The 26,708-nt window shown below is 45.5% G+C and overlaps 2 protein-coding genes across 4 annotated transcripts; both read left to right on the top strand.

Annotated features, from left to right (window-relative positions):
* The first annotated feature begins 139 nt into the window (after nt 1-139).
* On the top strand, nt 140-14,923 carry mtmr9 (myotubularin related protein 9). Of its 2 annotated transcripts, none has more exons than XM_060041857.1 (11): nt 140-228; nt 822-1,006; nt 1,390-1,498; nt 1,763-1,888; nt 2,131-2,304; nt 3,272-3,489; nt 4,394-4,555; nt 5,146-5,287; nt 8,027-8,247; nt 9,665-9,816; nt 13,871-14,923. In XM_060041857.1, exons 2-11 carry the CDS (start codon nt 825-827, stop codon nt 14,032-14,034), a joined length of 1,650 nt encoding a protein of 549 aa, XP_059897840.1. In that variant the 5' UTR covers nt 140-228; nt 822-824; the 3' UTR covers nt 14,035-14,923. The 2 variants fall into 2 exon arrangements, with proteins under 2 accessions (XP_059897840.1, XP_059897839.1); XM_060041856.1 differs by having other exon boundaries at nt 157-209.
* Nucleotides 14,924-16,071: 1,148 nt separating this feature from the next.
* Nucleotides 16,072-23,382, top strand: tdh (L-threonine dehydrogenase). Of its 2 annotated transcripts, none has more exons than XM_060041859.1 (9): nt 16,072-16,256; nt 17,592-17,791; nt 18,092-18,134; nt 19,078-19,148; nt 20,001-20,150; nt 20,950-21,122; nt 21,243-21,333; nt 21,615-21,884; nt 22,251-23,382. In XM_060041859.1, exons 2-9 carry the CDS (start codon nt 17,605-17,607, stop codon nt 22,388-22,390), a joined length of 1,125 nt encoding a protein of 374 aa, XP_059897842.1. In that variant the 5' UTR covers nt 16,072-16,256; nt 17,592-17,604; the 3' UTR covers nt 22,391-23,382. The 2 variants fall into 2 exon arrangements, with proteins under 2 accessions (XP_059897842.1, XP_059897841.1); XM_060041858.1 differs by lacking the exon at nt 16,072-16,256 and adding an exon at nt 16,877-17,128 and having other exon boundaries at nt 17,589-17,791.
* The last annotated feature ends 3,326 nt before the right edge of the window (nt 23,383-26,708 follow it).

The following is a 26,708-nucleotide window of genomic DNA, read 5'->3' as shown; positions in this document are numbered from 1 at the left end:
CTCGATTGGAGTCATAACATCTGGTTAGTTTATTAGTACAATTAAAAACTGGTCTGTTTGTTTGTAATTAAATTTCCAGATTAGGGGATTGCATAATTGTTCATAGTAGACGCTAGAATAAAAGATTAACATGCACCAGAACGATGTTTAGTGAATGTGTTGTTCCAGTCGGAATATTTTTGTCGGCGCACCAGGGTCTTGTTCTTCAGGTAACGGAGAGGCAGTCTGGTAAATAAAGACCATTTTCTCTCATTTTCTTCTTATAATGATTATGACATTAAGGCGTTTGCACACGTTCATATATTTCAAGAAACCTGTGTGGTTATTTTAAAATAAAAATCTGAAATTACTTGGATATTTAGGCCTACCCTTCCCCTGTCGGCTAGGCTATATGAGCTAATCAACCCATCGTTGCTGGTTACTTGGATGTCACCAAAATAAAGAAAACTGACAAGTCCACTTGGATTAGTAAAATGGTCCGTAGCACTGTGCTAGATGTTTCAGACTAGATATAATAACGATGTTATTTTGACAATCAACCAACTAGAGCCCCAACATAATCAAAACCAGGAAAGGTTCCGCCCATACTGGCTCTTATTATAACATCCGTGTTTTCTACCAGCTTCAGTCAAAGAGGAAGACGTGTGATGAATATCTATGAGAAACAGGAACACACTAATAAAAACAATGATATGCATTATTAAAAGCCTGCAGTTTGTGTTTCCTGTCTCTATTCAGTACATGCTCAAAAGAAATGAGTCATTAACCAAAAATTACTCAATTTTCACCAGTCCTTTTTCGGAACATGTAATTTATTTAAGGTCATGGAGTTTGCTGAGCTGATAAAGACCCCCCGGGTGGATGGGGTGGTCCTCCATCGTCCCTTCATGCCCACCGTAGAGGGGACCCTGTGCCTCACCGGACACCACCTCATCCTCTCCTCCAGGCAGGACAATACAGAAGAGCTGTGGCTGCTTCACTCCAACATCGACTCCATAGAGAAGAGGTGACATGCTGTTAACCAGCCGACTTGTTCTAATACAGTTCTGGTTCGATGCATGTGATAGTTTTTACTATTGATACAGGAGAGCTAGAAATCTACCCTAAAAAACTGCCCCCCGATGCTACCAATATAATCATAATTATCCTATGTGATTGCATATCACATATTCATTAATCAGATTTTATCATATTCTTTCTTTAGTTCCCTACTATTTTGACACTGCTGCATGTTTGAGTCAGCACGTTTACTCTCTCTAATATAAGTAATAGATGTAATTATTTATTTAATTAATCTAATTAATTTGCTGATACTAAAAATACATACTCCTAACATTGGCAGTGGATTCAGAATAGTGAATCAGTGTTGGTTTGTTGTCCCTCCATCAGGTTTCTTGGGTCTCTAGGAACTATCATTGTCAAATGTAAAGACCTGAGGATGATCCAACTAGACATTCCCGGCATGGAGGAGTGTCTGAACATCGGCAGCTCCATTGAGGTTAGACATTAGCTTGTGCTTCGATGGTTTACAACATACACACCAGTGATTCCACTTCATGCATCCAGCAGTTGCACAGCGCCACCGATGGATTAATAGGGCCACTGCAATCATCATATTTTTATTTTTTTTAAATCAAATGTGATTAATAACACCGCCCCTCAATAATAATTGCAAGGAAAATATCGCTGTTATATGTTATGTATCAATTAGTTGATTAAGAAAAGTCAAGCACAACATCATAATCTCTGACCTTTTTTGCAGGCTCTCTCCACACTTGACTCCGTCTCCCTGATGTACCCCTATTTTTACCGGCCCATGTTCGAGGTGATTGAGGATGGCTGGAACTCATTCCTCCCAGAAGATGCCTTCAAAGACCTAGAGGCCATGGTAAGGGGTTATTAGACCTGGAAGAGAGTCGTTACACGCCCCTCTGCTTGTTAGGACGAGCTCTTTTTCAATTGCCTTCTTTAAAGCCTGAGTGAATGCGTTGCTGTTAATGAAAATTCATGCTTCATGGTTCAATTAATAAGGCTGTTGGGTTTGGGCCTTTTATCCAAGGACTCCTGCCGGTAGGTTGTGCAAAACCAGCCACTTACTCCCCCCCCTCAATTCAACCTCTGCTTTTCTAGACTGACGAGTGGCGCCTGAGCGAGGTGAACCGGGACTTCAGGGTGTGCACCACGTATCCCCCGCTGGTGGCTGTGCCCAGGGATGTAGACGACGACACTCTTAGGAAAGCGGCCGGGTTTCGCCACGGCGGTCGCTTCCCAGTGCTTAGTTACTACCACAAGAAGAACGGAATGGTGGGCTCCATGTGCAATGCTACGGTTCACATAGGTCACCGGGCCTTTTGACTGTCAAGAACATACACATTGAGTAGCCTATGCAGCGTTATGAATAACTATACACACTTTTATTTTCAATCTTAATTTTTAGGTATTATATTAATGTATTCCTAGAATAACGTGTATTATTCATGCCACGAAAATATTAGCTCACATTACATCCATGACAGCATGCATTGGGCTTTCATGGTTGGGCTATTCTTGCGACTTCAGTGACATGACGTTGAGGTTATGCAACTTAAAAATGTCTTCAATTAGAGACCACACAGACTTTACTATTAATATTTTGTCATTTAGTATGTGCTTTTATCTCTAGCAGCTTAGAGTGAACACAGATACAGGTCATTAATGAACAAGTATGGGTTAGGTGCATTTGGCTCAAGGATGTGTGGCAGATGGCATCGTGATATAGATGTTGACCTAGTGATACAATTTGGTGTCTGGGGGGGGGGGGGGGGGGGTAGAGAGTCTAGTTGTTAGTGTGTTTGTCTCCCAGCCTCATATTTTTCATGTATTTCAAGACACAAGATAACGTACACTGTTTTTGTGTAAGAGCCAGTACCTGACAAAAACACACAGACTTTACTTTATTACAATTTATTCATTTAGTATGTGCTTCTATCTCTAGTGGCTTAGAGTGAACACAGAAACAGGTCATTAAATGTGACATATTATTCCTACAGGTATGAGTGTGGTTCGCCGTTACAAGCCTTTTTGAAAATCTACGTTGACTTGTGATGTCAGAAGAGGCAGATTTTCAAAGCGGCTTGTACCGGCAAATCCCCCTCACACCTGGTGGTATAATATTTTCACCTTTGAGGAACTAGTAGGGGTCAGGGGCCTTTGGCTCCAGGATGCCTGAAGGCAGGCCGTGGACATCGGGGATCGAACCCAATATATTTGACCCCCCACCCCCTCTCCCCAGGTGATGATGCGGTCGGGGCAGCCTCTGACCGGCACCAACGGGCGGCGCTGCAAGGAGGACGAGAGGCTGATCAACGCCACGCTGCGGCCGGGCAAGCGCGGCTACGTCATCGACACGCGCACCATCAGTGTGGCCCAGCAGGCCAAGGCGCGCGGGGGGGGCTTCGAGACGGAGGCCAACTACCCCCAGTGGAGGAGGATCCACAAGGCCATCGAGAGGTGGGTGCTCACCAGGGACAGCGACACTTTTCATTTATTTTTTTAACAGTTCTGTACACAAAGTTCTCCCTGTGTGACCACCAGATCAGCTGTCAAAATCAACCTTATTGAGACAAGGAACTATCCCCCTGAATTTGCCCGGGAGTAGTCTAGGATGAATACATTTCGCCTGGAGACCCATGTATCATGCCCAGGCCCCCGACCTGTTGGTCTGAGGGGGGTCTGTCGTCGGGCAGTGAGACAAGGGAAGGGCCATTTGGGGATGGAGACAGAAATCTGGCGGGGAGGAGGATGAGGACAAGATGAAGGTGAATACACATCAGTTTGTTTGATCAACTCCTCAAGTGTGGAGGGATGAGAGACCGGTGTCTGGCAGGGAGCGGGATTAATAACAGAATGAAGGTACACATAAATCAACTAAAAGTGAGGTTCAGAGACAGGGTTCTGTCTTTGGGCTGCAAGACGAAAAAAGGCCCATTTGATGCTCGTACCAACCCCTCAGTTCCTCGGTTTATCAATTGCTTTAAGAACAAAAGAGGGTTAGAAACAGACATCTGGCAGGAGGATGAAGGTGAAAACACATACGTTGTTTGATCAACTCCTTAAGAGCCGTGGGGGATAGAGACAGATTGTTTGCAGGGAGGAGGATTATCAACTGGATGAAGGTGAAACATATTTAACAACTAAACCTGGGGGTCAGAGGAAGGGATCCTGCTGGCAGTGGCTTAAGGGCAGGGAAATGGTGTTGTCAACTAACAGTGGGGGTCAGAGACAGGCCTCGGGCAGGGAGGGGGGAAACAGCATGGGGTGAAACCCAAACAGTTTTAACACTAAATACAATCCTCAACAGTCTTCAGACTAGAATAAAGCACCCTCTTATCATGTCCTTGGTGCGTCCTTGCAGGTCCAACGTGCTCCAGGACAGCCTGGTCAAGCTGGTGGAGGCCTGCAACGACCAGTCCCACAGCATGGACCGCTGGCTCAGCAAGCTGGAGGCGTCCAACTGGCAGACCCACGTCAAGGAGATCCTGACCACCGCCTGCCTGGCCGCGCAGTGCATCGACCGGTCAGTGCAGCTTCCGTGGGGGGGCCGTGGTGGTCATGGTGGGAAAGTCCCAGCCCAGTGGTTCACTCTTATTTTTTTCTCTCTCATTTTTCGCTCGTCTGTCTGTCTGTCTGTCTGTCTGTCCCTCTCTATCTGTCTGTCTCTCTCAATGTCTGTCACTCTCTATCTGTCAGTCTGTCTCTCTCAATGTCTGTCACTCTCTATCTGTCTGTCTGTCTCTCTCAATGTCTGTCACTCTCTATCTGTCTGTCTGTCTGTCTGTCTCTCTCAATGTATTTCACTCTAACTGCCTGTCTCGGTCTCTCTCACTCTCACTGTCTCTCTCTCCCGGCCCCTCTCTATCTCCTCACGACACTCTCTCTTGCTTTGGATAAAATAATCCATCTGATGAAATCGATTTTAAATAGATGTTGTCCTTATGAATGCTTTCTTTAGTATCACCACTGATGACCATTTCATGAATTATCTCATGAGGGTATCTTGGGTGCCGGTGAAGGCCTCCTGGTGAGCCAACAAGGGGGGAGAGAGCGATAAGTGGCCCATTGAGAGAAGACGGCGGGCTGACGTTGGGTTTCTCCTCCTGGTCTCAGGGAGGGTGCGTCGGTGCTGGTCCATGGGACGGAGGGGACGGACTCCACCCTGCAGGTCACCTCCCTGGCCCAGATCATCCTGGACCCGGCCTGCAGAACCATACAAGGCTTCCAGGGGTTGGTGGAGAGGGAGTGGCTCCAGGTTAGTGCCCCTCAAGCCCCTTTTGAAAGTAGATACCTTTTTCCTTTTTGTTCCAATTCATATCGATTTGGATTTTTATTTTCTCTTTTCACAGGTTTAGAATGATTCAATCGTAGAAAAATAATGAATCCCAGTAAAGTCGGACCATTGACTTTATTGGTCAGTTTGGGAGAACGCAAAGTCCAGACCAATGATGTCAATGGTCCAAATTGATTTTCGACCTTGTTTCTTCTGCGGAAACTGAGTAGATGGTTGGTTATGTTTATATGCAAAAAATCACGTGAGTTGAAAAGCTGAGGGCGACTTTACCCCTTTAAGTTTTTCATAAAACCAAACAATCTGGGGTGAAATCCAACACGCCGTGAGGCATGCGTACATGTGATGGTGTTGTCGTACCCTGCTGCTCGGGGTGTTGTTGAACTGGGGTGACTGGGTTGATGGGGGGGAGGGGATGGACAACAAGCCATTCGTGACCATAAATGGACAAAGGAAGGTGGGGCATGACGTACCACATCATGGCTGGCTAAAGGGATCCGGTAGCAGAGGGCAATGCATGTTATGTTACTTCCCTGCCGCTCGGCGTCTATGAATAGTGTCTGGGGACGAGAGGGAGATCATGTGACGGCAAATATCACAAGAACTCCACGGGGTCTGACCCCGTGGCCGATGGATGAGTGCTGCTTCCACACACCGTCTCAATGTGCCCCTTCTGATTCTGACAGCCATCTCCGTGGATCATGTGTTTTCTTCTTTCTGTTGAGGAAAGTCTTTCACAGTATACGACGGGAAGCAAAGAACAAAAAGCTAACAAATATGAGCTCATGGGAGGATCAGTCAACCAAGGCAAATTTGCCTTTTTTAAAGTCAAATAAACTCGAAACATGAATACGATGATCGGGTTTTAACGCTCTCAGCGATTGGTGAGGTATTCCCACGGTGCCTGTGGCAGAGCATGGGGCTTCTCCAACTGCACCAAATAGGATGGAGGTCATGGGGAACTAAGTCAACATTTGAACAGAATAAATGTTGTTCTATTTCTATAAGCAAACACATATTCAGGTGTGTTGAGGGGGTATAACCGTTCCCTTCATGTATGTCATGGTCATGACCACCATTGCTGAAACGGGTGCAGCATCAGGAACCACACACAGCATCACCTGACGCAAAGGTCATTCCTCAAGTCATACGTTTTGTTGCATTGCTTGTGGTAGACATGATAAGATCAACACACACAAGATGTCCCCTATTGAAACCGGGACGTAGAATACAAAATCGCACTAATCATTTAGCTAATGTGTACCGCTCTTGTTTTCTCTCCCCTTTATCACACCCCCTTTCTCTATTTCACCTCTCTTTCCTCTCTACCTACATCTCTCACCTCTCTGGCTTTCCCTTCTTCTCTTTCCTCGCCCTTTCCATTCCGCACTCGACCTCCCTCATCTCTTTCTCTCCCACTGCCCCCCTCCTTCTCTCCTTCTTGCTGCCTCACCCTCACTCCACCACCCCACCGCCACCACCTCAACTCCACCACCCCACCGCCACCACCTCAACTCCACCTCCCCCCCACCACTACCACTCCAACAACCATTACCACCTCACCACCCCCCCCACTACAACCACCACCACCACCTCACCACCACCACCACTACAACCACCACCACCACCACTTCCTCCACCGTAACCACATAACACGACCATTCCCACCACCATCACCGCCTCAACACCACCGCCACCACCTCAATAACACCACTCCCATCATCTCACCACCACCACCACCACCACCACTCCAACAAACATCACCGCCTCAACACCACCGCCACCACCTCAATCACACCACCACCACCACCTCACCACCACCACCACCTCACCACCACCACCACCACCTCAATCACACCACCACCACCACCTCACCACCACCACCACCACCACCACCACCACCACCTCAATCACACCACCACCACCACCTCACCACCACCACCACCACCTCAATCACACCACCGCCACCACCTCAATCACACCACCACCACCACCTCACCACCACCACCACCTCACCACCACCACCACCACCTCAATCACACCACCACCACCACCTCACCACCACCACCACCACCACCACCTCAATCACACCACCACCACCACCTCACCACCACCACCACCACCTCAATCACACCACCGCCACCACCTCAATCACACCACCACCACCACCTCAATCACACCACCACCACCTCAATCACACCACCACCACCACCTCACCACCACCACCACCACCTCAATCACACCACCACCACCACCTCACCACCACCACCACCACCTCAATCACACCACCACCACCACCACCACCACCTCAATCACACCACCACCACCACCTCACCACCACCACCACCACCTCAATCACACCACCACCACCACCTCAATCACACCACCACCACCTCAATCACACCACCACCACCCCTCCCCCAAACGCCATCCCCACCACCACTCCAACTTCCACCAACACCAACAACACCACGTCCACCACCATTACCACCACAACTACCACTCCCACCACTACCACCACCATAACTACCACTCCGACCACCACTACCACTCCCACCACTACCACCACCATAACTACCACTCCGACCACCACTACCACTCCCACCACTACCACCACCATAACTACCACTCTGACCACCACTACCACTCCCACCACCATCACCTCAACGCCACCACCACCACCGCCGCCACCGCCACCCCTAGGCGGGCCACCCCTTCGCCCAGCGCTGCTCCATGTCGGCCTACTCCAACAGCAAGCCGCGCCACGAGGCGCCGGGGTTCCTGCTGTTCCTGGACTGCGTGTGGCAGGTCCTGCGGCAGTTCCCCTGCTCCTTCCAGTTCACCGAGCAGCTGCTGGTGCTGCTCTTCGAGCACGCCTACGCCTCCCAGTTCGGCACCTTCCTGGGCAACAGTGCGGCCGAGAGGTGAGCCGCGTGTGCGTGTGTGTGTGTGTGTGTGTGTGTGTGTGTGTGTGTGTGTGTGTGTGTGTGTGTGTGTGTGTGTGTGTGTGTGTGTGTGTGTGTGTGTGTGTGTTGAGTAAGCACTATCTATGTTTCTTCTTTATGTGTTTAAGACATCTTATATTTTAACCATTAGGTGGGATGTTGATTAGCCGTTACGCGTAGATTTACATGAACCCTTTAGTGACATCACAGTGTCCATCCAGATGTAAACGCTTATGTGTGTGTTCTTTACAACGTGGTGCCTCTCGGACAGCAGAGATTGACAAAGTGATAGAGATGTTGACCTAGTGATTCAATTTGGTGTCGGGAAATCCTTGTGGTCGTTAGTGTGTTTGTCCACCAGCCTCATAGTTTTCTAGTATTTCAATACAGGAGAAAGTCAACACTGTGTTTGTTGTAATCTTATCTCAAGGGCCAGTACCTGATAAGTTAGCCACTTTCCTTTTGAAAGTAAAGAAAAAGTTTTCACCAGAACTAGGGATAGGTCAGAATAATTGATTATTCGTTCCCAAGGGTCAAAGTCGATTTAAAAAAATTGGATTTTTCCCATTCAAATAAACAAGAATTAACAGACGGAACTAATGTTGGACAGGTATCCAAGGGCATTATCCCGCTTATACCATGGTCACTTGCCATAGAAAATCTATAGGGGGATTATTTGTATCAACACAGCGGATGTGCGCGAAAATAAAATTTGTGTTACCAGTTGCCATGGTCATCTCTGTGTGGTTAATTTTCTTACTGTTACATTAAACTGTAATCAGAAAACGCGGTCATATGCTATAGACCCTATAGTATCTGTGGTATAAAGGCTGGGCTGAATTTCGAATTATAAATATGTGCACTTTATGTTGAAAGCATAGACCGTCGCGATTCCCATTGAAACGAATGGCGCGGTGAGTAATCTTCAAAAAGAGAGCTGGTAAATTGTGAAAAATGAATTAAACTGTAATCAGACAGCACAGTTATATGCTGTAGACCCTAGAGTATCTGTGGTATAAAGGCTGGGACGAATTTCGAATTATAAATATGTACACTTTATGTTGAAAGTATAGACTTTCGCGATTCAGTCTTTATACCACAGATACTATAGGGTGTATAACATATAACAGCGTATTCGGATTACAGTTTAATGCATTTTTCACAATTTACCAGCTCTCGTTTTGATGGCTGAACAGACAATTTGACTCGAACTACTTAGCAGGTAGTGTTTTTTTTGCGTTTAAGATACTGTGATTTCTTGCCGACGATCCATGGCTGCCTTTGTGAAGGTCGGCACTCATTGAATAATCAATTATTCGTTCATACCACCCACCGATTATTCGACCATGTAAAATGTGAGTTATTCACATCCCTAATAAAAACTTGTGTTCTTCAGGGTCAGGCTGTCTCTGCCTGAGAAGACGGTGTCTCTCTGGTCGTGGGTGAACCGGCCCCAGGAGATCGACCACCTGAGCAACCCGCTGTACGAGCCCAACAGCCTGGTGATCTGGCCCTCGGTGGCCCCCCAGAGCCTGCTGCTGTGGGAAGGTAGGAGCCCAGCCGCCCCGTAGTAACCTTATCATCACAGTTCTGGTACATTAAATCAAAGCACTCAACTGGAACACGAGGGGAATTCAAAGCACTCAACTGAAACACTAGGAGAACCAAGACACTTTAGTAGAACAGTATGTAGGGCTTTGACTTTTGCCCAAAAATCATATTCGAAGTTCGTTTGTTTATTAATATTCGAATATATTCAAATATTTATTAACAACGTGCGGGCCACACTAACACTAAACTTTGATGAAGTAGGGGGCCACAAAATATCATCCTGCGGGCCTCAATTGGCCCCCGGGCCACGAGTTTCAGACCCCTGCTTTAGTCGAACATGACGTGAATTCAAACAATTCAACTGGAGCACGAGGTGAAATCAAAGGGCTCAACTGGAACACTAGGTGAAACCAAAAAACTTCAGTGGAAAATTAGGTGAAAACAAAACAGCTTAGTGTAACAGTAGGTGAAATCAAAGCCCTCAACTGGAACAATCGGTGAAGTGAAAGCCCAAAACTGTCCGTAGGCGAAACCCAATAGCTGTCCTGGAACACTGAGGGTGAATGCATTCGATTGTCTCTGGATCTTGGGTCAAGGTGTGCGTCCTCTGCTAAGCAACCCCAAGGCTATTGCACAAACTTGAGTTGAAGGTGTGCAGTACTTCAAAGTTTATGGTATTTAATTTCTGGTCATTTTGGAAGACACTTGCATGTATCCAATTCAGACACCGGTTGTGTTTACGAGAAGCCATGGTGGTGCACACTGTCAACAGAGTATTAGTGGTACAAGAACTGCGGAACTGATAATCGCTACTGTCATATCTGGGACGCTGCCACCCGCAGGGCAGTTAAAACCAGTTTTTAAAACCTGCCCTCAGTGTCCTTTCTCACAATGACAAGAGTCAATGGCAGATGACGGGCAGCAAATGATAAACATAAAATATCAAGCAAGTCCTGTTGGAAATAAGCGGCAAAAGTTCTGTAAAATGACTCGATAGTTAAAGTTTTTCAATTCATGTTTTAACGTGTTCAATTTATTGCCCTCATGGACTGAGTCATGCCCTAGTCTACCAGAAGGGGGCAGCCTCCACTATAGTACTGTTAATAGAGTTACAGTAACATCATTTATCAAGGACACAAAAAAAAAAGAAAATAATAATTGCATAATCCTTTGAACCAGCCTCTTCACACTTAGTAGTTGACAGCGATTGGCTTCCACCAACCCCCACACCGCCACCACCACCATGCGGGTGAATCTGCATTGCTCACGTAACACCCCGAAGCTGTCATGCCTTGACAGCTTCGACACATTTCTGGCATGTTCCCTCCATGCGCCTGGCCTGCATCTGGACCTGCATGGCTACGTCGTATTAGAGGGAGAGGTGTATATAACTCACTCACTCACTCACTCACTCACTCACTCACTCACTCACTCACTCACTCACTCTCACACACGCAGAGTTCCAGGAGGTCTTGTATCTCAATGGAATCTTCCTATCTCAACTCACTACTTCTACTAGTAACTCCAGCAGCCTGCATTGTGGTGAGTGACAGGTGGGTGGCAATTACTAATTTGTAAAGTATTTGTAAAGGTGCCCGTTTAGGCCACACCAGATTGGATGTCATTTTGGTTAAGCAAAGACACAGACAGACAGACAGACAGACAGACAGACAGACATATTGACCAATCTGGTGTACCAAAGCAGTGTTTGAGGGAACAAATGTACATGATAATATAATTCTAAATATATTTCTTACAATTTTTGCTCAGCAAAGAAGTAGTATTATGGTTTATTATTTAACAAATAGTGTCGCTCTTTGCAGGCCATCGTGTTTTTCATTCTAATTTTTTTCATTGTTTGATTTGAAATGTTAGGGTACATAAAGCAGCATCGCTGAATTAGTCTTTCTACTGTTTCCAGACATGGGCTTCTAGCAGTAAGGATTTTGTATTAATGGTACGCCGGCCCTCTTTGCGCAGTCACTGTATGTGTATGTATTAATTTACATTGACGGTGCCACTCCGTGAAAGATCTTGATGACAATTAAGCGGTCCACCTAAAGTCAGAGGTTGTTAACCCTTCTAAAGAACATCACAGTCCGTCCAAAAAGTAATGATTTGTGTCAACGCAGAACAAATATGACTTAAGCTGTGTAGTGGATTGTGTCACATTTATTCCTGTATATGGGTGTACAGTTATTTGAAGGACCCAGGGTGATATTCATATGCCCCAATATATATATATGGAGCTCATGCAGCATGATATGTAGTTATTTGAGAAATGTGATGGGTTGCATTTATCTGGTCAAGGTCCTCCCGGGCAATTGGAGTCTGATCACGAGGCATTCGTACCCGTGGAAGAATTCCTTGGGGAGAACCGATGACGTCGTGTGCAGCTTGCGCACAAAATAGTTGTGAGGAAGTTACAGAGACGTCACTGGAATCGGTGTCCTAAATAAACAACAGGGAGCACCACCGCTGAGATAGATGGTGAATATAAAACAATGGAAACGAATAAGGTCTGGTTTGAATTCAGGCTTAACAAACCACAGCTGCCGATGGATATATATTCAGTGATTTTTGTCATTTAAGCTAGCTAGGTTGTCGTACAGTATTTGGTTTGGAGAAAACCACGGAAAACGCACGGTCGAAGTGACCGGGTTTGACTTTGAAAACGGGTTGCGGAAGCAGGCAATTTTTTTCCCCTGACGTGTCCCTCTGACGGGGCAGAAAGTTCTGCTGAATCTTGCGTCAGTCAGACACACAAAGGCTGTGCGTAGAAACAGAGCACGGATGGATTAGGGGTTAGTGGGTTCATGTGTGCGTGTGTGTGGGGAGGCCCTCTCATTAAGCTTGGCTGGACACAAGCCACACCCACATTCCATATGGCACGGAACACATGAGGCTCCTTTTGACAGAAGAAAGAAAAAAAACACAACCACCACACATCTCATTTGCCCGGTCAGCACTGGTTGTGAATGTGTTTGGGTGTGTCTGTAAAGACAACCAAGAACGGGTCACTTGAATGTTGAAAAGCGAAACTTCAGTAATGGTTGGATGTATCCCAATGCTTTTCTTTCTTTTCCTTTAACAAAGTGAGGCGGATCTCTTCACTGAACTCATACTGTAATGATAGTTACATCACATCATGTCCAAGATCGGAGAAAAAAAAACATGTATTTGTATACATAGTACAGTTTAACCAAAATACATTCATTCACTTCGCCTCTTTCGCGGGTGCTGTCCTGTCTGTGTTCAAATGCTGTGCTATCTTTAGCCCTCCATTGGCTCAGATTGTGGCCAGGTACTATATTTGTGAGCCTGGGCCACACCCGAGAACTCTAGTCTCGCCTAACTAGAGCTGACTCACTTTGACAAAGCCTTTGAGGTATGCAATATGGGCTTCTGAAGTTCATTTCTGATGAGACCTACAGTCTGATTATCTGATTACTTTTCAGGGTACGCGTGTTCTAACCTTAACATCAGATTCAACCGTGAGAACTTAACGGCAATCCGTGTTGCCTAAAATCCTTGATGTATTCTTGCAGCTTACTAATTAGGCATTATCCAAAGCGACTAATTGCGTTGGTTACATATCTTTGACAAGAAGAAATTAACGTGCAGAAACGCTTTGTAGTCTGTTTGAATTTTTGTTTCGATTAAGTCGCATTTATTCGCACATTGAATATTGACTGCAGAAAATGCAAGGCAGCCATTCATACACACATTCATACACTTACGATGGCTTCAACCCTGCAAGGCCTCAGCCCTGCCCAGCACATCCGGAGCAATTAGCTGTGAACTCAACGACACCTTGACACTTGGCTAGGAGGAACCGAACCAGCCACCTTTCGGTTGCCAGCCAACCCGCTCGTCCCCAGCGGTTTCCACCCTGATGATGAAAGGATCAGAATGCAATTAAAAACATAAGGGCAGAAGAGGCCTCGAAGCCTCCTTCCCCTCTAGAGATGAACAAAAAGAATCTCCCAGCCCAATGCCAACTTCTAAAACCCGATTTTTATTTTTTTCTCTTCCCGCTGTGTCAACGCAGGGGTGTTCCTCCGCTGGAACCGCTCGCCCCGCTGCCAGGAGGAGGCCCACGAGGAGATGGTGCACATCATAGAGTACAACAAGGAGCTGCAGAACAAGGTGAACAGCCTCCGCAGACAGCTGGCCCAGCTGGAGACCCAGGAGCCCCCGTTGCAGACCCCCTGAGGGGGAGACCGTGATTGAGGCCACGGGCCTTATATGATAAGGGGGAGGGCAATTATTTTTCCTATTTCCGTGTATACCAATTAAGGGAAATGCCATTGTAATTCGTAAATATTTGTGTTATGCCTTATGGAAAGCCTTATGTAATTGTTTACGAGGTCGTATGACAACGTGATGAGAATTTCCGTTTTCTGTTGACATACTTTTCCCATGTGGAATATGTGCACTGGAATTTTGTGTTGAAGCTTAATTTTCCTTTTCATAAACACAACTGAGTTGTTATTAATAACAGATTTGTTTAGCTTACACTTTTTTTTTTATGCTACAGCAGAATCACCGTGGGTGTAAAGCATGAGCGAATCATTCCAAATATGCTTGTTTATTCTGCTTGATTTACCAAATCAGACTGAATGCGTACATGCACAGACAGACACGCTTAGAAAACGCATCCATCCTCTGCCAGATTGCCAATTTTTTTATGTCTGCCAGGAGTATGAAAAAGCCATCACACTAAAAATAGCATACAGTCCTAAGTAAATAAAAAGCTGCTTTGTTCTAGCTTGTAGCGTTTAGACAGTCTAGCAGCGCTGTGGGAGAATATAGCTGATACTGGTCTTATGTATTTCAGGGGACTGAAAAACCTTTAACAATTGCACATTTTATGTTATTTTTGGGGTACATTGTGGGGGTAGGGGGAGATGAAAGATATCTTCTTTTTCTTATTATTTCAATCATGAAACTCTGACTTCGACTTCGTCAGAAATCTCTAATGTTAATATATATATCCTCATAAAAGACTGCTTTATGCAAGGTCAAAGAATTGTCCTTTAAATGGCTATTGTTACTCAATGAAATCATTTTGCATTATTAAAACAATCTATTTCAAACATGACCTGTTCAGGTGTTGAATCCTTTGAAAAGCATTCCACCTTCTAGCTAAGCACAGCTTGTGAACATTACAAGTAGAGCGAGGCTTTTTCTGACCTCAATTGTAACATCTTAAATCCACCGGTAGTTCGAATAGAATTCTGGGAAGTAATTTATTAAGGAGAAGTAACAGTGAACCAGCAAACATTATCTGATGCAGCCATTAAGGTCAGAAAGCCGGATATTGGTTCTGCTTGCACAACGCCCATGGAGACGGTTACGAAACATATCTTTGGCACTGCCGATAGGTCCTGTGAGATAGCATCTCTGCTCTTTGACGGACATAGCAGCTGTAGGTCGTCCAGACCTCCAGTTTCCAGGAAAGCAGAGCATGTGATAGAAATAAAAGAAATCAAGCCCGATAAATTATAGTTTTGTTTGTTGTCTTTGAGACTGAACCCCCCCCCCCCCCCCCTCCACAGGGCTGTGGGGGTAACCTAAAATCTGTCTTTGTTTAATGTGTCCTAAATAAGCTCCTTATCAGCATTTGTACCCAATTTCCTCTTACCCAGATTCCCTTTGCATTCTTGTTTTCACCTTTTGGTGTGACGGGGAGTGTGGGGTGTGTGCTCCTCTCCACCACTCACATCACTCGGCTCTGACGTATCTGAGCCCCCCCCCTCCTGCCTACTCGCTTCCACCGGGAGATAAGGTAACTCAACAAACCTCAAAGTCAAAGGAAGGGTCGACCAATGTAAACAATAAATGTTTTTTTTTTTCAAATATAGGTTATTACCCATGTCAAATGGAGTCTGTTGACATCGTACTTTAACTATATTAATTAAAGAACATGGATATAAAATGTATTGAAAATTATTGACAAAAAAATGATTATTTTCCATAGGCACTACCCAAAAATAGTTGTGGTAATGTATTTTATTTGTGTTTTATTTTTTTCCATTGTTTTAAAACCATCCCAATAAATGTACCCCAAATAACTGCTGACATCCACCTTGACACTAGGGCTTCACTTTCAACACACAAGTTACCACAAGCAATAAATAAGTAGCTGGCGGGTTGTGGGAGTGGCCACGGAGGGGAGCCGCACCTCCGAAGTTCATCCAATCAGAGCGCACGGCGGGTTTCCTTGGGACCAGATGGCCGGCGATATATAACTTGAAGACTGCTGATGCAATTTCACAGGAGGATACCACGTGTAAAACGGCGAGCATTTTAGTATAGTCCTGTCAAGGACCCCCGAGAAATACCACTGATCTCATCATCGCACACGAAAAAAAGTAGGCCTAACTGGGCGACTGCGTATTTAATTCGGACACTGAAAGTCGATTTATTGGTGAGTACAAAATTAAACTATCATCATAAGGGCTTACTATTTCATAGTTAAGTCAGTTTTTATGATTATTTAAATGTATTTTGGAATAACGAAGAAATATAAATTTATTTTACAAGGGTTTAAATTGTAGAGGTTGAGAGGAGTCCCGGTGACGTGCCGGGGTGATTTGTTGGCCGACTGCCCCGACAGGATTCGGGTTATTCTCAGTCATTGCTATGTGGCATGGAAAGTCAATGGGCTTTCATGGGGTCGTCTAACGTGGTCATGATGATGTATAGCCCAGCCGTTTGGCTTGCATGATAATGTTGAAGGAAAGCTATAGCAGACCATTCAAATATATGGACAATTCCGATGTAGATAACCCACAAACAATATTTTGGAACCCCAAAACATAAATTAAATGTCTCGAAATGAGTTGAATAACGTGTCTGCTTAATGCAAACATACACAGCGATACGACGCATTGCAAAACGGACTACCAGCTCTACATGAGTCAAGACACGACATTTAGATGCGGCTCTCTGAATCGATTTTGCAGTAGATCGTTGGTTAGAGATGCCGATTTGGTAGAGACTTTAAAAACCTTCCATATAATATGTCTGTATGTAGTAGGCCTACCCGTATCTGCGCCCGCTTGCCCCCCATTGAGATCCCTGAACGTGGCTTTGTTAAGGAGCCAGAGCCGCAGGGGATGCGTATGCTAGGTTGGCCTATGCTAGGTAGGCCTGCAGTAGTAGATCAGATCTCTAGTGGCTCACGGTTTCCCCCCGTCGTCCTCTCCGCCCTCTGCTCATGATTGGTTCACGATGAAGGCAGGGCAGTATAAATTCTCAAAACTTACTTTACGCGTTCCTTTCGGAAGCACCTCCGCTGTTGGTAAGTACAGATAGATAATATGCATCAATTTTTTTCGAATGTTACGCATAGTCAGCGGACGCATAGATATTCATATTTGCATTGTATCCCGATCAGCTACGAGAAAAGATGCTCTCCGTAATGCCGCCATCAAATTCATCGTCTTAAGACTTATCTGAAACCGGTTTTGTGTTTACGCTATGTTACCTTGAATGGCGCCCTCATCAATGTTCAGAATGTCTCCGCTTGGAGTCGGTGCTGCAATACAAACCACCCACCAGATGGCAATATTAATACTCAAAAGTGGTCTTGGCGACCAAATGTGTTAAATTTGCGCATCCTATTTTTTGCGTAATAAATGTGTAGTAGGTCCACACATAAATCATTGCAATATAACCACATAAAATGCAGTTGTGACCGCTTGATATTCAACACCGAATGGCTCCTAAATCTCTGCACCTCTTTCTCTCTTTGTCTGCAGCAGAGCCAACGTCAACATGCCTGTCCTCAGAACTCTGAGCAAGGTCGCCAAGCAGGCACTGCTGGCTTCCCCAGGCTGTGGCTGCCAGCCCCTGACCGTGGCCGTGCGCAACATAAGCTTCTCCCCGCGGCAGGTTACATCCGACGCCAGCTTCCACTCTGTGTCCTTCTCGGAAACCGACCACCCCAAAGTCCTCATCACGGGTAAGGTGGCGTCAGCAGCTAATCTCATGCTCATGGGAGTTCAACCTAAGGTCAACCGTGCTGCGTTACCGAAATACCGTAAGACGGTGGCAAGGCGCAGGTTGTAGGCGGCTAGTGCCCCGACCTACACCTCCATCGGGTGTAGTGTATCCCACTCGATGTGTGCGTTTACTGGGCCACCATGGCAACTGGTGATGCTGGCACTTTGCTTCAGCTGCTTTAATGTCTGCAACATCCTACAATGTCCCCTGATCTATTCGCTATTCTCTAACTCTTCCTCTCTCTGCCACCCTTCTGCAGGAGGACTGGGACAGCTTGGTGTGGGGCTGGCCAAGGTGTTGAGGTAAGAATTCTCCACAGTCTAGTAGGGCTGGCCCGAATTATTCGAATATTCGAATACTCGTTCGGAAAATTAGTATTCGAAGCTTAAATCAGTATTCGGAGCTTCGTTGTTTTTTTTTCCACGTACGTGACGTTACCAGAGCGAGGGAGCCAAACTATAAGCGTCGGCGACACCAAGCAGAGAAGCGAGAGAGGTGGAGGAAGAATAGATATCTTGTTTCCCTTTACTTTATAACACAACATTAGCGGGATCTCTGGAGGAAAAGTAATACTTAGTGAAATGCTAACCTTAGTTGTTTGTTTACGTTCGCTGTTCAGCGCCGCGCCAATCAACTGTGACTGGCTTGCTGCAGAGCGTGAGCGTCTTGGGAATACCCGGTCAATATAATGGATCTAATATGGACACATAAGACAATCAATATTCGGTATTTGTTATGGATTTATTGTACAAATTCCCTGAAAAGATGCACGTTCCAGAATGAATTGAAAAGCTCCCGTAAGGGCTGAGATGGCAGAGAACAGCTGATTTGGAACGGAGCAACAGCTGTTCGCTTTCACAGGGAAAAACTAAGGAACTTCAACCTACTTAGGCCTATTAATTAACGTTCAAAAGCTATTAAATCTTCAACAAAATATGCAGATACTGGCAAAATCGGTTCCAGGGAGTATATAGGGATTATTAATGTTGTTTTTGATGGTGTTTTTTTCTGGAACGAGTATTCGAATATTCGCTCGGAAAAACCAACGAGTATTCGAAGCCTGAAAAATGGCATTCGGCCAGCCCTACAGTCCAGACTGAACTACCTATCATGTTTACTCTTTTGAGGTTTCTTTGTCTAGTCACTTGCGAAATGCACCAACTATTTAAACAGGCTTTTGCAACAGCAGAATAAATCTGTGACACAATTGCTGGCTCTGACAAATGTTTTTTTCTCGGCTTACAGGAAGAGGTTTGGAAACAACAACGTCATTCTGTCAGATATTAGGAAACCCCCTAGCCACGTCTTCCACAGTGGTGAGTAATTCAGCCTTTTTACCTGTCTGTCTGGTTTTTACCATCTGGATGGCATGAGGACATTTCCAGGCATTAGGGCAGTCATCCACCAAGTCCAGGTTAAGGAATGTACCAATGCAATTTCAACAACGTCCCCAAACAGTCAATGCTGGCAAACGCAGCACTCTTACTAGGGTTGTCGCATTATACGGTGTTACCGGTGTTGAGGCCAACACAGATTACTCTGTGTTGCACACCGCTAACAGAGTTTTTTTTGTTTTTTTTCTATAATAAAAAACAAATTCAGCAAAAAAATGAATAACATAATTATAATTAAGAAAATTAAAATGTGTAGAATAGGCCACAGTTCTGCTCTGTGCGGGAGAATTGGCGCTTCCTTACAAGACCGGTAACCATAGCAACGCCGGTAAACCAACCCCGCGATGCCCAATCCCTACGTGAGCTCCCCGCGCTAGTGCCATCCGGAGCCACACAGAGCTTGTGTGGCCGTGATATTGGCCGTGATATTATGATGCATAAAATTATATTATGCTATTATATATAGAACGTTATAAGACGCCGAGAATTGGCGCGCTGTCACCGAGTGCGAGAGGAGAGTTGACGGAGAAGATGGCGGTTGACCTATAGTTTCAAAGTTAATACCATTTATACCGGTGTTGACACGAGCGTATTACTCAGTGTGAGCATGTCCACACCGCGGCAACCCTAACTGTTACCTTTAATGGAAGTTGTTTGGACGTTCCCAGAGGAGCAAAGGGACCAGAGGGGGTCAGTGGGGATAAACGACAAGAAAATGTTGTTACCCGTGATGACGATGAAGTCGGTAGGTTAATGTTCCCTTCTCCCCGTCAGGCCCGTTCATCTACTCGGACATCTTGGACTACAAGAATCTCCGCGAGATCGTGGTGAACAACCGCATCACCTGGCTGGTTCACTACAGCGCCCTGCTCAGTGCCGTCGGGGAGGCCAACGTGCCCCTGGCCCGGGCCGTCAACATCACTGGTGAATACACTGGACACTATTCACTTTCTACAGATGGAGCGCTTCTCATGCTAAACGTAGTGAAAGTGAAACAACACGGCGAGAAAGAAACGATCCGGCTGGTATAGGACCAGCGTCAGAGAGATACATATGAACCAAAGATAATACAAGGTGTTTTAAGAAAAGAAATAACATGACAAGAACCACAAATTGTTACAGTCACGTGCAAAGCAAATTCTTAAAGACGCTTCAGAGGAGCAATACGATACTAGGCTGCCAAGAGATGGACTGACCAGGATAAGAAACCGTCTGGTGATTAATGGGTGCGAGTCAGGGTTTAAGTAAAGCAGAATGATGATGTGATGAACCAGAGGTGTGTAGACTCAGCATTAGGAGTGGATGAGGAACTGGATGGCTGGCCTCCACAAACACACTAACATAGAAAGGGACATACAAGGGGAGGACGTGGGATAGGTGACAGTGGAGGGTGTGGCACAAATTGGTTTAAAATGGGAAAACGCCCAAATCAGGTTAAGCTACGTTAGGGTGCTTAATTTGTATCTGAAGGTAGATTTGTTTGTAGTGATAAAGAAAGGGATTGAGCATCTATCACAATGGCAAACTCAAAATAATACATGGACGTCCAGATAAAGTGAGCATACAGGGATAATCAAATAAAGGGTAACAATACAAACTGCTTTGCAAGGGAAACGACACAAACCAGTTAAAGATTAATGCACATGAGTTGTGTTTGGCAAGGAAAACCACACGTGTGTTTATCAAATTTGTTCCTTTTTTCTTTGGTCTGTTTCTATGTCAGGTCTTCACAACATTCTGGACATTGCGGCGGAACACGGCCTGCGTCTCTTTGTCCCCAGCACCATCGGTGCCTTCGGGCCCACCTCACCCCGCAACCCAACGCCAGACCTGTGCATCCAGCGGCCTCGCACCATCTACGGTGTCTCCAAGGTCCACGCAGAGCTCATGGGCGAGGTGAGATGCTTCAGTCCTCTTTGAGGGCTAACGATCCCATGGCATTATTATTCGATTTTGCCCCACAACTTGACTTGTACCATCGGTGGTAATCGTTTTTTTTTTTTTGTTTTTTTTCAGTACTACCACCATCGCTATGGCCTGGACTTCCGCTGTCTCCGCTACCCAGGAATCATCTCTGCTGACTCCCAGCCCGGCGGTGGAACGACGGGTGAGCAGAGGGTGGAGGGGACAGAATATCGTGTGAATTGATCGAACCCGAGCCATCCCTCCCTACTGAGTTTCATTCACCAGTCTATTCCTGTACCACTTGGGCAATTTCAAAACTGGCTCGTGTAAATGTATTTAATGAGCAGTGGGAGAAGTATTTTAGACCTCCTTATGAGGCACCAAGATAGTACAACACCCCTTCTTAGGAGTGATAAACCAATGAATGCCGCTTCTACCTTTGTAATTGAGTAACGCCTCATCGTCGTGCCCCTCTTTCGCCAGACTACGCCGTCCAGATCTTCCACGACGCCATCAAGACGGGAAAGTTTGAGTGCAACCTGAGACCGGATACGAGGCTTCCCATGATGTACATCGACGACTGCCTCCGCGCCACCGTGGAGATCATGGAGTCCCCCGTAGACACGCTGTCCATGAGGACGTACAACATCAACGCCATGAGCTTCACCCCAGAGGAACTGGCCCAGGAGGTCATGAAGCAGCTCCCTGACCTGGAGGTCTCCTACGACGTCGACCAAGTGCGGCAAGCCATCGGTAAATACAAATCCTCCACATTTATGGGATTGTTTGTTGAATAAAACGTTTGGTTGCGGTTGTTATTACGTTTATTGACCATTCCTTTAAACCTGATTGTATATTTTACACAATCACCTCATTGACTCTTTTATCCAAAGCAAGATGCAGTTAGTACATTTGTCATAAGAGAGTAAAACAAAGCACCGATGTCGGTACAATATGTGCATAGAACCAAGTGCAAAGCACTAACAATTGCTAGGTTAACCCATTACCCTTACACTATAAAAACGAAGTACTACAACAAGTAATCGCTCCTATCGAGCGTCAACCGTGCTTGATCTGAGCTGCGCCGACGCCAAACGCCGCTCCTGTGTTCCTCCACAGCGGACAGCTGGCCTATGAACTTTGACGACGACAACGCGCGGAGGGACTGGGGCTGGAAGCATGACTACGACCTCCCCGAGCTCGTCCAGACCATGTTCAACTACATTGGCTCGGAAACGCGCCTCGCCCAAGTCAACTGAGTTCTGTGTGTCGCTGCGTGCAACGTTTAGCACTTGTGCTAGAGACTGATCTCAAAGAAGTGGTGCGCGGAGAAGGCCCGGCCTGTACATACTCTTTATTCTCTTCTCCGCGTGCTTTGGGATGTGGCTCTGCGTGTCTCAGACGAGGCGCCCGCTCTGTCTGGAATCAGAAGGTTCTGCCACAGAGCGGGTTAGTCGACTGACGGCGCCAAACGCCTCCTATTTTAATGCTCTTCTCAGGTTCTTCGCCAGCCGTTTTTGCATGGCCCTCTCTGGGTGGATCTCGGTTACAGGTTGTCAAGGCGGGTATAAGAGCAGGGCTATTTTAATACAAAATGAACGGGGAGGAAGATTTGACTGCTTGGCACGTTGCAAAGTTTATTTAGGAATGATGATAATGGGGGAGGGGGGGGGGACAAGTGGAGTTTACCTTTTGGCTATGCATAAACGCTTGTATCTCTTTCTCTTTGGCAGTGTAATATGGAGGGTCGTTATCTATTTATTGATATTCTAGGACATGGAATATTGGGGTAATCTGGGCGGAAGTAATTAAAATGAGGATCTATTGAGCCTCTGCAGAAAGATAAATAATCTGGAACTTAGACATCGTGTCTGTCTATTAAGTGCAACCGGGAGCATCAGGGAATCTTTTTTACTAGGCCACTTGCTTGTGCATACATTATTTATTGTCGGTGCCTCTAGTAGATGATGGGAGTAAAGTTGCATACTTGTTACAGTTCATTGTTAGACCTGGACCATGAACCTCTTTTCATAGAACTTATTTAATTTTTTTTTCCCTAATGATTCCATAAGCCAACAACATGAAATATTGTTTGTTTTGTTTTCCAGATGTCTTGTTTCCCAAAAAATTATGTCAATATGGCATTGTCATTCGCTTGAAATTCTGTCCAAATGAATGCATCGCTTTCCATGTGAAAGTCTTGTTCTGTTATTTCACAAAAACTGATCATAAAAAACAAACATTTTACAAATACCGCTGTGTCATGCTTTTTCCCTAATCTATTTTGTTGAATAATGATTGTTATCCAGGTGCCTGGATCAAAACTCTTAGGTTCAATAGACAAACGTGTCAAAAGCAGTTTTGTGAGAAAACTGCACAATAAGCCGAGGGGAGTGCATGTCTCAACGAGGAAAATGCGGTATGGAATGTATCATTCCATACCGCACCGTAAATACCAATTTGCGATTGCAGAAGTGTGTTTTCTTCCCTGCGTGAAGGGACACTGCACCAACTCGAGAGAAAGGGTTGGCTGTGTTTAGCCCTGGATACACCATGAAAGCTAGACTTTATGAAGGCTACAATAAACTAGGATGCAAAAAGCAGAGGGGAACGGACAAGAGGAGGAAAGCATGTATTCTGAGATCTCTACAGTGAAGAGCCAGTTGACACCGGAGTTGACCTATTGATCTGGACGCAGGATTCAGCATTGGAGCTCGGAGGTTAGGGATTTATGTTGTGTCCTTCGAGGGTCATTTTACACTGCTGTAATGGCACAGATGCCTGGTGTGAAGGATTTGCTGCATTGCAATAAAAATAAAATGCAGGGGCATGAAGAGGCTTCTCTGTATGATTTGTCACCTTGTCATTGGGAAGTCACAGACGTGAATGAAGGGCCATTGGTAGATTTAACAAGTCAAACAGGATGTGGTGCAACTCAGGTTTGTTGAACCATTTCACAAACGCATACGAACCAAACTAATCTGAGTCCAGAAATTGTTTTTTATAATTTCTTCAGGATTTGTAAGAAAAGCAAACCAGCCTGGATAGTACACATCCTATTAATTCTTTTCTACAAGTTGATACGCTGAGACACATTTTTGTGGCTCAGCTTAGTTTGATAAGCCACACCTTGGCTTATCAAACTATGCAATCCCCTTGAGTTGTCAAGAACCAAATTGTTTACATTGGTTTGTTTTGGTTCTGAACAGATTTCTCTAGTCAAAGCTATTTGCTAGCCATTTTGCTGAGAATCCTTTTCAAGACGCAATATTTTGGTAAAAAAACAATACAATTCAGTGCTATCGCTCTGCATCGATATACCTCTTAATATGGTTAACTCAAATAAATTACTTAACTTATTTCAGCAAAGTAATACTTTTAACCAAAGTGAATTCAGATATCACACACACACAAGACTTTTCTTATGCAACACTGACACACTAATAATAATATGTGGAAAAACCGGTCCCACACTTGCAGTCGATACTGCAGAGAATCTTAACCTGTCTTATTTAAAGGGAGTCATAAACTGCCATGCCCAGAACAGTTATCTGGAAGCACAAAACAGAAACACCCGCTCGTTCACTTAACAGCCTTTCTTCAACTTTGGCATGTCAGTAATTACTGTTCCCTACAATGACCTTTTTTGTGGTTTATTATGTTCCTGCAAATGTGTGGCAGGATGGTGGGGGCCTGGAAGCTCTGGGCATATAGGAATCACAGTCCACTGAGAGCGGAGTCAAACCCGCAACCCTGACCTGCTACACTCTGCTGATACCTAAGTCAACCCCTAAAACCTTGAGGTGAGGCCCATACATGAAATGGCCTCAGTCAACACACAATTTAATCCAAACAAGGTAGAGCTTTAAATAAATACTATTGCATTTTGAGTAATGAAAAATGAATGCCCTATTGTAACCCCTGCCTGCCTTTTGTATTCGAAAAGCTCTCTGTGTGAACTAAATAGGCCTATGGTTTGTCAAATAATATGAATAATTTATATATCTAAATATGATCATACAGCCACTTTCATACCCAGCAGGTATTCTCATTTCCTTCTTTGAAAGTTATGAAGTTGAGCGAAATCTGCGTAGACTCCCTAAAGAAGGCATTCCCTCCCCATCCAGAACTCTGTGCGAACCTCTTTGCACTTCTGCCGACCCTTTCTTTGGCACCACACCCACTCCATCCACACACAGTCACACACATTGACAGCTGTGCCCACCCCTTTCGTTGAAAAACATCTCTCCTTCCATGAACTCCGGCTGCTTTCTGGGAGAGCAGAATGTCTCGCAGGCTGCTTACTACAGCGCCGCATTTCCACCCTGGATGACGACCTGAGTAGCAATGCATGACTCTGTCTATGTGTGGAACTCTCACGGACATAGTAGGGTTTTCCATAGCGGTGTTGTTATACATTATTGGGAACTTTCCTGGTATATAACTGGCCTCCTGGTATGTGTGCATAGCACGTTGGCATGCCTCTCTGCCGCCAACCAATCACAGGCTATCAGCCGGGCTCAGTGTTTTTGTCCTCAAGTGTAATAAGATTCATGGGAGGAGTGCGTCGAGTGGAGGTATCAAGTGGTGGGAACAAAACATAGGCTGCCCGGGACACATGGACACTCCGGCTGGTGTACTGAGGAAAGGGAGGTGGGTGGGAGGAGTGTGTGTGTCTGTGTGTGTGTGTGTGTGTGTGTGTGTGTGTGTGTGTCTGTGTCTGTGTCTGTGTCTGTGTGTGTGTGTGTGTGTGTGTGTGTGTGTGTGTGTGTGTGTGTGTGTGTGTGTGTGTGCGTGTTTGAAAGGGTCCTTGTTGCTATGGCCACGTCATATCCCTTCCTACGCAGCATTTACCGCCAGCCCTCCCTCCTCCTCCTTCCTGTGGAAATGTAAAGAGGCCAATGCCTGGGTTTTGAGAGCTAGCTCTTGATTACTACTCTACAATTATTTTTGGTCCCTGCATGCCGAAGCTGTAGCTGGTCTTTTTTTATGGCTGTAGGTAATTGCCTTTTTCAGCAGTGAGCCGGAACCAGATGAATCTTACTATTGATCGGTGAATACATTGAATCGATTGAATGTACACCAGCCATTCTGTTAACCGTGGTGTAAGCCATCAATCTACAGTGAAGACTCTGACCCGACCTTACCCCTACACCACTGACCAAGCCCCATGCACACACAGTGTAAAGAAAACCACAATCAAAAACAAACCTCACTACGTTGCTAATCTCCCTGACCCAGTATCAACATAATCTTTTATTTATTTTATTTATTTTTACTAGAAAATAGACCACTCAGGGCTACTCAGAAAAGAGGAGTGTACGTCTGCAGACAACATTTTTCTCGAGGAAAGATATGATAAAAACAATTGGCATGTCGCATGATCCCCTATTTCCTTTTAAATGAACACGAACAGCTTATCTCAGAAAAAGAAACACATGCTTTTTGCTAATTTGACTCGCACTTATTGAGAAGGGAGGCTGTAGCCACACCAGCTGACGGTTTGTCAAGGATCTTTATCAAGCCTCCTACACAATGATGTAACAGCAGCTTTGGAGGTCAGCTTAACCCTACACA

Source organism: Gadus macrocephalus, chromosome 21 (assembly GCF_031168955.1).
Source record: "Gadus macrocephalus chromosome 21, ASM3116895v1".
NCBI classification, from domain to species: Eukaryota; Metazoa; Chordata; class Actinopteri; order Gadiformes; family Gadidae; genus Gadus; species Gadus macrocephalus.
Note: the sequence above shows the minus strand (reverse complement) of the source record. Positions and strands in the feature narration are given on the sequence as shown.